This window comes from Thamnophis elegans, chromosome 6 (genome assembly GCF_009769535.1).
Source record: "Thamnophis elegans isolate rThaEle1 chromosome 6, rThaEle1.pri, whole genome shotgun sequence".
NCBI classification, from domain to species: Eukaryota; Metazoa; Chordata; class Lepidosauria; order Squamata; family Colubridae; genus Thamnophis; species Thamnophis elegans.
The window spans coordinates 18027607-18040709 of record NC_045546.1 but is presented as its reverse complement, the minus strand read 5'-3'; the positions used below and the strand labels follow the sequence as shown (position 1 = coordinate 18040709).

Sequence of the window (13103 nt, the reverse complement as noted above, 5' to 3'; positions counted from 1 at the left end):
CCAAGAGGGCGTTAGGGGTGTCTTACCCCCACAGTATTTTTCTCCAGAGAATAAGTCATCTGTGTACCATGTTTGTTTGAAATTGCTCGAGGTGTCCCAGAGTTATGCTGGAAAACACACACACGCACTTTTATGTATATAGATTATTACAACATTTCAAGTTTGGGTTATAGACTCATCTTTCATTTACTGGAAATCTGGACTGTGATTTCCACCTTTCCCGTTTATTTCTAAAAAAGTCCCAGTTTACAAACACTGGGACAGATACAAACTGATGCTCTCTGTGTGACATTCCATCCTATGCAGGAGAATGAGTGAACGTGAACAAAGGTCAAGTTTGTTACAGTTAACAGGTTGGATAAACTTCTGTAGAACAGAGATTAGAGATCTACGATTACTCTTCTTTAAAGGGAATATTGTTATTGCACTTAAAGGTCAATAAAGCCTGATGAAAATGTCACATTTTGATAAATTATGTAATTGGAAGGCAGAGTGGAAGAATGGTGGCATTTGGAGTCAATATAAGACAAGAGATTAACTTCTGTGTAAATGTGCCTAAAGGACCTCCTGTTGTTTCTACTTCCGTTTATGTTGCCCAATAAATGAACTTCGGTACATACCTTTCCTTTGACATATAAGAAGGCTCTCTGCACCAAGGACTCCACAAGAAATTCCTCTGACATTCTGCATATTGTATAAATATTTAAAATTACCCAGTTCATTATATTTTATTTTGCATGCAGCAAAAATGCAAAATGTAGGACATCCCCCCCCCCAATTAAAACATTCTTCATTCTTAATATTTAAAAAAGGCAGGATAGACTATTTCCCCTAAAAGAGAAACGGAGAATAGTCTTAACAAAGGCAGAAAGCAGCCCCAGTTGTTAGGAATATAATCTAACGGTTGGATTGGCAATATATAAATCATATAGCAATGCTGTACCTGTTTCTTTAAATCATTCTATAAAATGTGATTGGTTGCTGTTTTCCTCAATCGGCCATAAGAGGGAGCCAATGAATGACTGTTAGCTCTCTGTTTGTTAGATGCTGGGCTGATCTGATTTGAGTGTTTTGGCTGTTAGAAAGTGCCGTGAGCTATTGTAAGTTTTGCAACTGCTAGCAAACTTTGAGTACCAGACTGTTTGTATGATTATGGACTATGTTATTTGGATTATCCCTTAACTGAAAGACGTTGATGACTGACTATCTTATCCGTGTATGACTTGGACTGTTAAAGTAAAAGCCTATTTAAACTGCAGTGTCTCTGTATGCTGGTTTGTGTGTTCTCCAACACGACTCTCACAACGCTTCTCTGAACGCACTCGCTCTCCCAACAGGGAGCTTACCTAACACCAGTCTTCCTGCCATAAGAAAACAGCCTCAAGCAGAAGAAACTGGTCTTTTGGATAGGAGATTTTGTATCCATTCTGGGCCAAGACTGGGCCAATCTATTCATAAACAGAACCCTTTTAGCCACAAACTCTCACAGAAGGCTGGAGCTGATCAGATTAAGCATTTACATGCCCCCCACCCAATTTCTAAGGACGTGACGTGTCCATTAGGGCATTATAGGATTTACCCACCTCCATTAGAACAGTAAAAGACCCAAGGCTCACTACTTTGCACAACCCCCTGGAGCATTACTCAGCCATTTTGTCAGCCATCGCAGAAACATGCTGCTATCTCTGAAGTTTCTGGAAAACCAAATAAACTGAGACCTTTTTTTCTTGTAGCCAGCCTCCATTTTATTTCAAGTGGAGTTTTCCCCCCTCACAACTTGGAACCAGACTGGATTTCTTTTAATACTGTGAAAAGCGTAAAGTTTCTCAGTTCGCTGCAGACATTTGCATAGTCACATTGCCTAATAATGTTAAGGTTGGAATAACTATTGTTTTCTTCTCTATCTCTCTCCCTTCCTCCCCTCCACCCCACCTTTTCTTGTACCAGGTATTCAGAAAAACCTTGGTAAAGATGTTTGAAGCTGAAGAATTGGATTGTGTCTTTCTGGAGACAAATTTAAGTATAAGCAAACAATATCACATGATATATGAATGTATTCCTCTCCCAAAGGAAGTGGGGGATATGGCTCCCATTTATTTCAAGGTAACAATTTTTTAAAACATCTCTATCAGATACTTTCCTTTATAGGCACTTCATAGAAACTGTATTTTTATTTTTAACAAGACCTTCCATCAGCAAAAAGATTACTGCTTGTTGAAGACTCAGATGATGATTCTTTTTTTCTTTTCTTTTTTCTTCGTTTCAATTCTTTTTAGCAACAAAGTATTTTTTTTTTTAAGTATGCCACTACCTGGAAATAGTCATATTAAACTAGCTGTGGAGTTGGTATTATCTGCTTTGATCCACTTCCCAGGGGATCAAAGAGGGGAAAGAAAACTTTTTGAAATGAATGAGACCCACCAGTAGAAGTGAAATATAGGATGTTGTAAAATGGAAATCAAATTTTTCTAAAGATGGCTGATTTGGATATATTTGCCCCAACAGACATGTTGAATCCAAAATGCCTTTTATATACTGTGTATATTGAAGCAATGTAAATGCCATGTGAAGATATTAGTAAATATGGGAGCTTTTACTGACATTTGTCTTTGGCCTGAATTTCCTTTTCCTTCATATGGTGATAGTGGTGGTGTGTGAGTGTGTATACACTAGAGGTGGGTTCCTACCAGTTTGGCCTGGTTCAGCTGAACCGGTAGTGGCATGCGGGCGTGGGTTGCAGAACCGGCAGTGACACAGGCTGGCCACACCTCCGAACCGGTTCCCCGTTCCCCGCCATTGTCTCCATCATCTTTTTTTTTTAGTTCTGCGCATGTGCAGAACAATTTCTAATTGCGCGCGCACGAGTGAACCGGCAGTAACGCCAGCCAGAACCCACCCCTGGTATACACGTAAATAGATTTCACATAATTGTCGCAATTATTCAGAGGCAACAGCAAGTATAATTCTATAATGTGAACTTTCTTACTTTGAACTAATTTATGTCAGATTGCATTTAAACTGCAGTTCTGAAACAGTAAAATAAAAAGAGAAAAGGTACAGAGTAAAGTTATTACTGCATCAGTCTTCATTAGGCTTTAATCTAATACATAAAATTGAATTACCTAATTAATATGTACTAATGAAATTTCTGAGAGCCAGTTTGGCATAATGGTTAAGGTGTATAAAAAGCTAGAAACCAGGAGACTGTCAGGCACAAAGCCAGCTGCGTGACCTTGGGCCAGTCGCTTTCTCACAGCGCTATGAAGGAAGCCAATGGCAAACCACTTTTGAAAAACTTTGCTAAAATAACTACAGTCTCCGAGAATCTGACACAGTTGAACAGGGCAAGAAAGATAAAGAATCTGCAGTCTCCATTCTAATCATAATTTGGTGGGGTGGGGAGAGGCTCAAATGAATTCTACTTTGTGTCATGCGTTGCCATTTTGTGGTCGTTTTATATATTTTGCAATATTTCCCCCTCCCCAGAAAGCTATAATGGAATCAGACGAAGAGTGGGCCATGAATAAAAAACTAATTAATCTAGGCTCAAAAGATGTTCGCAAATCGGTAAGTATTCCAAGCTCATCACTTGTAATGCAGAGCTGATTTCTACTTGTGAATGTGAGCAGTGCTTTTAAAAGACAGCGCCTTTATAATGAAAGACTACATAGAAAAATACAGCTGATGAAAGAACACATCTGAATGCCAAGGCTAAATCTAACCATAGTGACTGGTGTATTTCAAGAAAACTCCGAGAGATATCCATGGGAATACTTTTTTAATTATCTCGTAAGGTAATCCTTGAAGGTATTGGCTTTATTGACAGCTTTTCTCTGCTTCAGTTCCATATGTCTTACATATGTAATTACTCTGTTGAGTCCCATTGAATTCACTGAGAGTTTAGTGAAAGATGCATTTATATGCAGTGGCTTCTGAGAGTCACATTCACTTGGAATAATTTGAAATTTTCAGCTAGGTGGTTTGTTTCTTTCAGAAGAGCTATGATGCAGAATTGGGTGGAAAGACTATTTTATTTTACTTTATTATCCTGCCTTTCTTCCAGGGTTTTAGTGCTGCTTATAAAGAGAACATGTTTCATTTTCATTTTCCAAACTGTGTGAGGTATTTTGGACCAAGAAATAACAATTGGCTCCAAATCACCTACTGAGATTCCATGGGGAAGGCTGGACTTTGAATCTTTAACTTTTCAAGGCCTTTTTAACTTTGTAACCTTTAATTTACTTTTAATAAATTTACATTTAATTTAATAAACCCTAAAATTTCACTTGGTTTCAATTCAGTTTTAACTTTGTTTTTAACTCTGCTTTACATTGGTCTATGTTTTTTATTTGTAAAGCATCTGAAGTCACTTAGACTAGGTGAGACAGCGATGTAGAAATTGGATAAATAAATCTAGTCGAAACCGCTATATTCACTGTCTTTGGGAATTCATTACGTTGGGAGTTCACCATGTAGAGAAATCTAATTACTAGATCCATGTCAATCTGTCAACTGAAATGTCTCACCCAGTGTTTGTACAGAACTAGCAGTTATTATTTATTTTCCTGTCACTCCTAATTCGTAGTTCTTCAGGGCAACCAAGTATTTATTCTGAAGTTTCCAAAATTTCTCTTTCTCCCACTCCCTCTCTTCCTCTCCCCCTGCCTCTCCCTCCCTGCCTCCGTCCTTAACTTCAATAGCTATACAATGACTTTGATATTTTGAGAAAATAGATTCTAAATCTGTGATGGCGAACCTATGGCACAGGTGGCACGCAGAGCCCTCTCTGAGGGCACACAAGCCATCACCCCAATTCAGTTCCACAACGGATACAAGTGGACCTCCTGCCGGCAGCTGGTTATTGGGTCTCTGCTGCGCATGCACAGGGGGAAGGCCGTATTTGGGAGAAGCACATGCATGGACAGAGGGTCAGGGCGTGTGTGTGGGTCATGCAAGCTTGTGTGGGGGTCATGTGCACATGCCTGGGGGATGGGGCACTTGGAGGGGAGCGCAAGGGGTCATGTGCACATGCATGGGTGTGGGGAAGTACGGGGGGATCACACATGCATTGCATTATGGTGTGGGCACGCACTTTCAACACGCAACGACAAAAAGTTTAGCCAACACTGTTCTAAATCATACAAAGAGTAGACCTTTTAGTTCAGGATTAGGCAACATTTTGTATTTTTGAAAGCATGTCATGGATACATTTACAAAGGCTGAACTTGCCTATTTACAACAAGGCGCTCATAGCTGACAGGCCTGCCAAAAAGCCACTTGTTTATCAGCAGGGAAATTAATGAGGTTGCCACCCATCATTGTGTTGCAAGCCACAGAATGCTCTCCTCTCATTCCGGCTTACCTTTATCTTTTTTTTCCTGTGCAGATAGATATCCTTTGCATCCATTTTATTTTTATAATACTTTATCTCGGGTCACAGAAACACCATTAAATGGTGTTTTGCTTTGCAGTGTGTTTACTTCTATTATATTTCATACTGAGCAACTTTAAGCTGGGAAAAGAACAATTAATAAATCACAGAATTTAAAGGTACAAGATTAAGATAGGCATAGAAAAACTATGTAGTATTAGTACATAGTTTCCCATCCAATGCCATTTTTTTATTATTAACATGTGCTCCTGTGTTATTTGACTTTATAGAAGAAAAATGAGTGAGTTATGTAATGGGTTATTTAACACCATTCTTTTAAATCATAAAAGCATGCAGTAATGTTAGGATCATTTATTTTCAGAATAAAAAGTAAAGTATCAACCTTCATTTCATTTTATAGATGCACAACTAAGTTTCAGGACTTAGTGCTTCTACCATAAAATCATTTGTGTTCTTTTTTTTTTGGTTTGCTTGGTATTCCCACTTAACTTTCTCTGGTTATTCTTCAACAATAAATTGACTAGGGGAAGGCATCAAAATAAATTTTGCAAAGCAAAATTTTTGGAATAATTTTTTTTAAGGCATAGTAACATGTTTAGCTAGTGCATCTTATAGTCCGAAAAATACTCCACAAAAATTAGTCAGCCTTTATTTATTTGCATTTCGGCCAAGATGAGGGCAAAACCAGATCTAAACTATGTCCCGCAGAAATCCACATAGTTAAAGTTTAAATTCTCCCTCCCCCTATTAGACCAGACCACATTGTCCAATGGAGTCTCCTGGTATTGTTATGAGTCTTTTGGCTTTGGTACACGCCTGCCAATGTTTCCTTCATTTTACAACTGGCTTCTTGATGTCTGGAGTCTACATTCCATCTCCCCCCCCCCCGAGTTTGTTGGCAAGCTGAGAAGCAATAATAGTTATAACAATTTCGAAGCTTGACAATACATGCAGGTACAGTGCTTAACTAAGGACTACTGTACAAGCTTTGCTTGTACAGAAAGCTCTTGATTGTGGAGGAATCTCCCTGAAAGAGATAGCCTTGCTGAATGAATGGATGTTATGAGCTGTGGTGGCGCAGTGGTTAGAGTGCAGTAGTGCAGGCTACTTCTGCTGATCACCAGCTGACAGCAGTTTGGCAGATTGAATCTCATCAGGCTCAAGATTGATTCAGCCTTCCATCCTTCCGAGGTCGATAAAATGAGGAGCCAGATTGTTGGGGGCAAGAGGCTGACACAGAAACTGCTTAGAGGGAGGTGTAAAGCGGTATAGTAGACGTCTAAGTGCTATTGCTAAATACTGGAGAGTTGCTCGACACATCAGAGTGTTTTGGGGTTGGAAGAGAGTGAAGAATTACATAATTTCCTCTGTTGGCAGGAGGAGACTCTGGATTCACATTGCAATGTTTGTAGTTTTCATCTAGTCCAGGTTTCCAATTTTTAACTTTTTAATTATTTACTAACCATATGCCCATAAGGTTCTCCAAGTCACTTACAAATTATTAATTCTGGATTTTTTGTTTGTTTAAGAATTAGTGTTTCATTAAATAGCCCGTTGACTGCCTTGTGATGAACATTCATATGGTTGTGGCAAGTGGCCCAGAGTGCTGTTTCTTTTTACCACTGTTTGTTTTAATGGCAGTTTAAAATAAAGAAGCAAACTTTTGCACCTCAGTTTTCCTAACAGTTTTGAACAGTATGGAAAATGTGTAGAATGAGTTCATGAAACTTTATTGTCATCACAACTCAGCAATATTACACATAAGATATGTAGAACTCAAAGACAGTGTTTACACAATATCATGGCTTCCTTTATCCAAAGTCACTATTTTGTAGGAATATTATGTAATGCCTGGCTGTGTCAGGCTTTAGTCCAAGAACGACATAGCACAACCCAGCCAAAAGTTCAGTTTTTTATTTGTTTACGCACAATAGACAGAATCTTGCCAGTCTAAACACTTATTACTCTCATCCTAATGAATATGTCCTGAGAAATTTTAGGGAGTGACTATTCTAACATTCTTCCTCTGAATCCAGCCCTGGGCTATGATGCCTCTTGTCTCACCTGTCTTCCTGGGAAATTGCTCTGCTTCACTGTAGTCCATCACAGTTTCCCCTCTGTAGGTACCAATTTGCCTAGGCTGCCAGTTTTAACAGCAGGAGGAGATGCTGTAATTGCCTGGAGACAGCCATTATTAGGATGTGTTTAGTTTCTTCAACATTTGGCATGCTTGCTCCTCCAAGGAAATCTTACGAAAGAAGCCTTCTAGCAAGGCAGATAGCAGAATGTTAAAGCAGGCCCAAGAGAAAGTTCTTTGCTACTTAGGCAATTCTAAAGTTGTAAGATGCTAATAATTGGCTTGATTTGAGTCTAGAAGTCCTAACATTATTGATTACCAAAAGTAGGCCATTTTGCATCGGTAGCTCATTGTTTAAGACAACCTCTACTTGTATTTCCTTGGTAACAAAAGCTCGGCTGAGAGACCATATGACTGCATTGTGTCCTTTGGGAGTTTCTTCTACCATGGCTCCCATTTGTCATGGGTTGTTAAGCCCACAGTGCAAAAATTTTAGTTTCAGCCAGAAACTGACAATTACCAGCTAGGCTCGAATCTATCCTACATTGACTTCCTTCCACTCACAAGTTTGATCAGGAAATCAAACACTTTTGCTTAACTGACTTCATCCAAGAATAGTTAGAATACAGGCCAGACTCAGCTACATATAAAGCTATGTGCAATACAGAATATTCAAAAACAATATTTCAAAAATATACAGTATTTTAAATGTTTGTATGTTTTCATGGGCAAAAAGCAAAGCTGCTCTCGCACCTCTCTCCCCCCCCCTTTCCCCAAACTCTTCAAAAGCACCTACCCATTTGGGATTTAGCTTGAGCCGAGGCGGCACAGTAGTTAGAGTGCACTACTGCAGGCTACTTCAGCTGACTGCTAACTGCAGTTCGGCAGTTCAATTCTCACCAGCTCAAGGTGGACTCAGCCTTCCATCCTTCTGAGGTGGGTAAAATGAGGACCCAGATTGTTGGTGGCAATAGGCTGACTCTGTAAACTGCTTAGAGAGGGCTGTAAAAAGCACTCTCAAGTGGTGTATAAATCTAAGTGCTATTGCTATTCCTATTGAGTAAATTTGGAAACTTTAGAATTTTGGAAAATATCTGAAGGTAAGTAAATAAGCCAAACTTCAATTTAAACATTTTAAGGATTTGGAATTTAATATGTTTGAAAGAAATAATTAATGCACTGTCTGGATTATTATTGTTCTTCTTATTTATTTTTATTTTTTTTGTATTTAGGTGCCAAAAGGTTTGCCTTACTTCTCTGTAGATTTTGGCCTCCAAGGTGGTTTCGCTCACGTCATTGAAAATCAGTACATGTTCCCTCGTTACTTTGGAAAGGTATTAAAATGTTCTGTTTTTGTTTGGTAAGATTAGTGCTTTCTATGTATTTACTTGGTGGGATGCGGTGGCTCAGTAGTTAAGATGCTGAGCTTGTTGATCAGAAGGTCGGCCGTTCGGCGGTTCGAATCCCTAGTGCCACGTAATGGGGTGAACTCTGTTACTTATCCCAGCTTCTGCCAACCTAGCAGTTTGAAAGCATGTAAAAATACAAGTAGAAAAATAGAAACCACCTTTAGTGGGAAGGTAACAGCATTCCGTGCGCCTTCGGCTTTTAGTCATGACAGCCATATGAGCACGGAGATGTCTTTGGACAGCTCTGGCTCTTTGGCTTTGAAACGGAGATGAGCCCCCTACAGTTGGGAACGACTAGCCCATATGTGCGAGTGGAACCTGTACCTTTACTTTTATGTATTTACTTAAGACATTTACTGTAGGCCAAGAGGATTACACTCCACAGTTTTATAACTATATTCTTCATTGTACCTGGGGTTTTATTTGTTGTTAAAGCTCCCACTATGCAATGTGAAAATTGCCGATAACTATTTCCTTAAAGAAAATTATTAATATGTGGTTTTTAATATAGGTAGGTAGGTAGGTAGGTAGGTAGGTAGGTAGGTAGGTAGGTAGATAGATAGATAGATAGATAGATAGATAGATAGATAGATAGATAGATAGATAGATAGATAGATAGAGATAGAGATAGAGATAGAGATAGAGATAGATAGATAGATAGATAGATAGATAGATAGATAGATAGATAGATAGATAGATAGATATAGATAGATATATGATATATGATATATTCTGTTCCTACAAGCATCAAGAATTTATGGAATAATATTCCACCCCCAGCCTCCCGTGGCCTTTGAGAGGTCTAGCATGCATAAAACATTTTAATGTGGTAGCCAGTTAGATGACTCATCTCTTCTTAGCATGCAAAGCTAGAATTGTTTTTTTTCTCCTGCTTGACACTCTTCTTGTTCAAACAGGTGTGGGTTTTTCTGGTTATTTTAAGAAAAATAATATTCTTTCCTATTTTGAAAGGAAATAATTGGTGGCATGCTAGATTTGGAACCACGGCTTTGGAGGAAAGGACTACGAGAAAATTTTGAAGACCAGAGGAAGAAAGTGTTGCATTTTGCTCAGAAGTGGAAATTGTACGACTTCACTAAAAGTAAAGAATGAAAATAATACTGCAGATGCAAATATATTGGATCCTGAAAAGTTAATGAAGCATCACAATCTACAGAATTATTTTTGTGGAAGAACTCCTGCTGAAAATAATAAACATATTTTGTTTATTGAACACTGGAAGGGATAATAATACTTTAAAGGAAGACAAAAACTGGATTGGAGCTGATATTTGAGTCATATATAAATCATGTCCAATATACAATATGTAGACATATGTTTGAAGAAAATAGGAAGTCCTTATTTTAATAGGTAATGAGTGTGTCTTGTTATCAATATTCCTGCTGTGTATTGTGATGACCCGGGACAAGGAACGAAGGTCACATAGCCAGCTGAGAGTTCAAACTCCCCATTAATGGTCCACATGTCCCCCCAAATGCTTGACAAGTCCCAGAGCAAAGTGCACGCACACACATGGCAGCTTCTGGCTGCGCCCAATCCTGCAAAGCAAAGGAACAGGGAAATGAGTCCACGAAATAAGGAACAATTGAGTCCACAAAGTAAGGAACAAGGCACTGAGTCCATGAAGTGAGGAAGAAGACCTGCAAACTCCAAATTTCTCTACTGGCACATGGAACTCTTACCAGCATTTGTTCCCGACAAATGCCCTTCCCTACTGTGTCCTTAAATCTCAGTCCCTAGGTGTCCCTTGTGAAGAGGGCGGGGTGCTCTCCTCCCGAGTTGTTGGGTTGGCATGTGCTGTTCCCGCCTTCTCTCCACTCTCTGTGCTCGGGGATCAGGAGGGGGCAGTCCTTGCTCATCGCCTGAGCTTCGTTGCTCCTCATGTTCAGTGCTTGCCCACCTTCCTGCCCCCGTTCCTCCCTGCTAACAAGTCATCCCAATCCTGAGGTGAGAGCCTGCTCCTCCCCACATTTCTCTGACGACAATAAAGCTGCCCCCTCAATGTCTGCTCCTCAGATTCAGGCTGTGACGGGGGCATGACATGTATTCTTTAATGTTTCCCTGTTTTACATTGTATATAAGCCTAACTTGTCTTGATAAAGGATAATGTAATGAAGAGATTTTTAAATATTGAAAATGCCGACACATTAAAAGTTTTTGAAATATTCTGTTTAAGTGTTGACAATTTGAGAAGGTTTAGTCTGAGGCACACTATTGAAATTTAAAAGAAAACTGATGTAATTAAATTGTTTTGAAAATAATGGCATAACTTTTGAATAAATATGTCCCAACCTTTAAACACAAAGGAAGACAATATTTCTTAAAGTATTGATTCTTTAAAAATGTCGGGATTACCAAAGATTAGGGAATCTTGATTCCTATATTTTTTAAATGAAAAAGGGAGTAATTGTTCAAGGTATCCTTTTCTCCCCTAAATGGACCCATAATCACAGACTTTCAGAAACATAGTAAACCAGGTAAGGGTATTTTCCAAATTCAGAAGCGACCATTTTCAAAATGATGTAAAGAAAAATGCAGGGAATGTAAGACTTGACAGGACAAAAAAAATCCCATATAGAGAATTCTCTTTGAACGAAGTGGTATTTATGGATAATAAAAGGTTAGTATATTTTTTTTCTGCTAACCTTTGCTTCATCCCGAGAACTAAAGTTATAGAAAAATTGCTTGCAATCCCTTTTGAATGTGGATGGTGAGAGTATTTTTGAAGGTGGCTCTGGGTCAGAGTATCCACTCTTTGGGATTATTGGGCGATAGTACAGAACTGTGGTGGGATTCAAATTTTTTTACTACCGGTTCTGTGGGTGTGGGTTGGTGGGTGTGGCATGGCATGGCTTGGTAGGCATGTCAGGAAAGGATACTGTAAAATCTTCATTCCATTCCCACTCCAGGGCAAGGTTACTGCAAAATCCCCATTCCCTCCCGATCAGCTGGGAGTCGGGAGGCAGAGAATAGATGGGGGCAGGGCCAGTCAGAGGTGGCATTTACTGGTTCTCTGAACTACTCAAAATTTCCGCTACCGGTTTTCCAGAATTGGTCAGAACCTGCTGAATACCACCCTGATACAGAAGCATAAAAAACGGTTGAGGGAGCTAGATATGTCCAGCCTTTGGAAGAGAAGGATTTGGGGGAACATGATAACTGTCCTCCAGTTCTTGAGGGGCTGATACAAAGAGGAGGGGATTGGCTTATTTGCCAAGGCACCAGCGGACAAGACAAGAAATAACAGGTGGAAGCTAGTTAAAAAGAGATCTGACCTAGAAGTAAGAAATTTTCTGACAGTGAGAACAGCTAATCAATAGAATACAAATAGCCCTCAAATTACGACCACAATTGAGGCCAAAATTTATGCTAAGCGAGACATTTGTTAAACTAGTTTTGCCCTACCTTCCTTGCCAGAATTGTTACGTCAATCACTGTTGGTAAGTTAGTAACATGGTTGCTGAGTGAATCTGGCTTCCTCACTGATTTTGCTTGTCAAAAGGTTGCAAAAAGCGATCACATGATCCCTGGACACTGCAACCGCCATAAATATGAGTCAGTTGCTAAGCGTCTGAATTTTGATTGCGTTGACCAGGAATGTCCAAACTTGGGAACTTTTGAGACTTGTTATCTTCAACTCCCAGAATTCCCCAGCCAGCATGTTTGGCTGGGGAATTCTGGGAGTTGAAGTCCACAAGTCTTAAAGTTCCCAAGTTTGGACACCCCTGGTGTTGACCATGGGGATGTTGCAATGATTGCAAGTGTGAAAATGTGCTTAAGTTACTTTTTTTAATTCAAGGACTACTTGTAGCTTTCCTCCCTGTGGATGCTCCATTACTGTAGGTTTTCAAAAATTCATTGGACAACCATTTGACTGGAATGATATTTGGTCTCCTAATTCCCTCTGAGCAGGAGTCCGGGATTCAAGAACCCTCCAAGGTCCCTTTGTTGTCCCCAATTCGGGTCTGAGCCTGGTGGCGAAGCCAATGATGGACACCAGACACCAGGTGCAGGTTTTCTGATTGCTTTTTATTGGAGTACTCCAAGGAAAAGGGTTCCTGGTCAAAAGGCCAAGAACAAAGGATTACGTAAACTTTATACATTTTCACTAAAGGAGAAGGCGGGACAAGGTGAGATAACAAGAAATATCATCTAACCTACAATTTGTTCTATTGGTCTCTAGCTGTCCCTATTCCTATGTGTT

The 13103-nt window shown here is 39.5% G+C and overlaps 1 protein-coding gene across 1 annotated transcript in view; it reads left to right on the top strand.

Annotated features, from left to right (window-relative positions):
- The window catches only part of CWF19L2 (CWF19 like cell cycle control factor 2), a 93168-nt gene extending 82104 nt beyond the window's left edge, over nt 1-11064 (top strand). The window contains exons 15-18 of the mRNA XM_032219876.1: nt 1948-2103; nt 3487-3567; nt 8702-8803; nt 9851-11064. Coding sequence (XP_032075767.1) covers nt 1948-2103; nt 3487-3567; nt 8702-8803; nt 9851-9991 — 480 coding nt within the window. The 3' untranslated portion in view covers nt 9992-11064. The remainder of the gene's footprint in view (nt 1-1947; nt 2104-3486; nt 3568-8701; nt 8804-9850) is intronic.
- The last annotated feature ends 2039 nt before the right edge of the window (nt 11065-13103 follow it).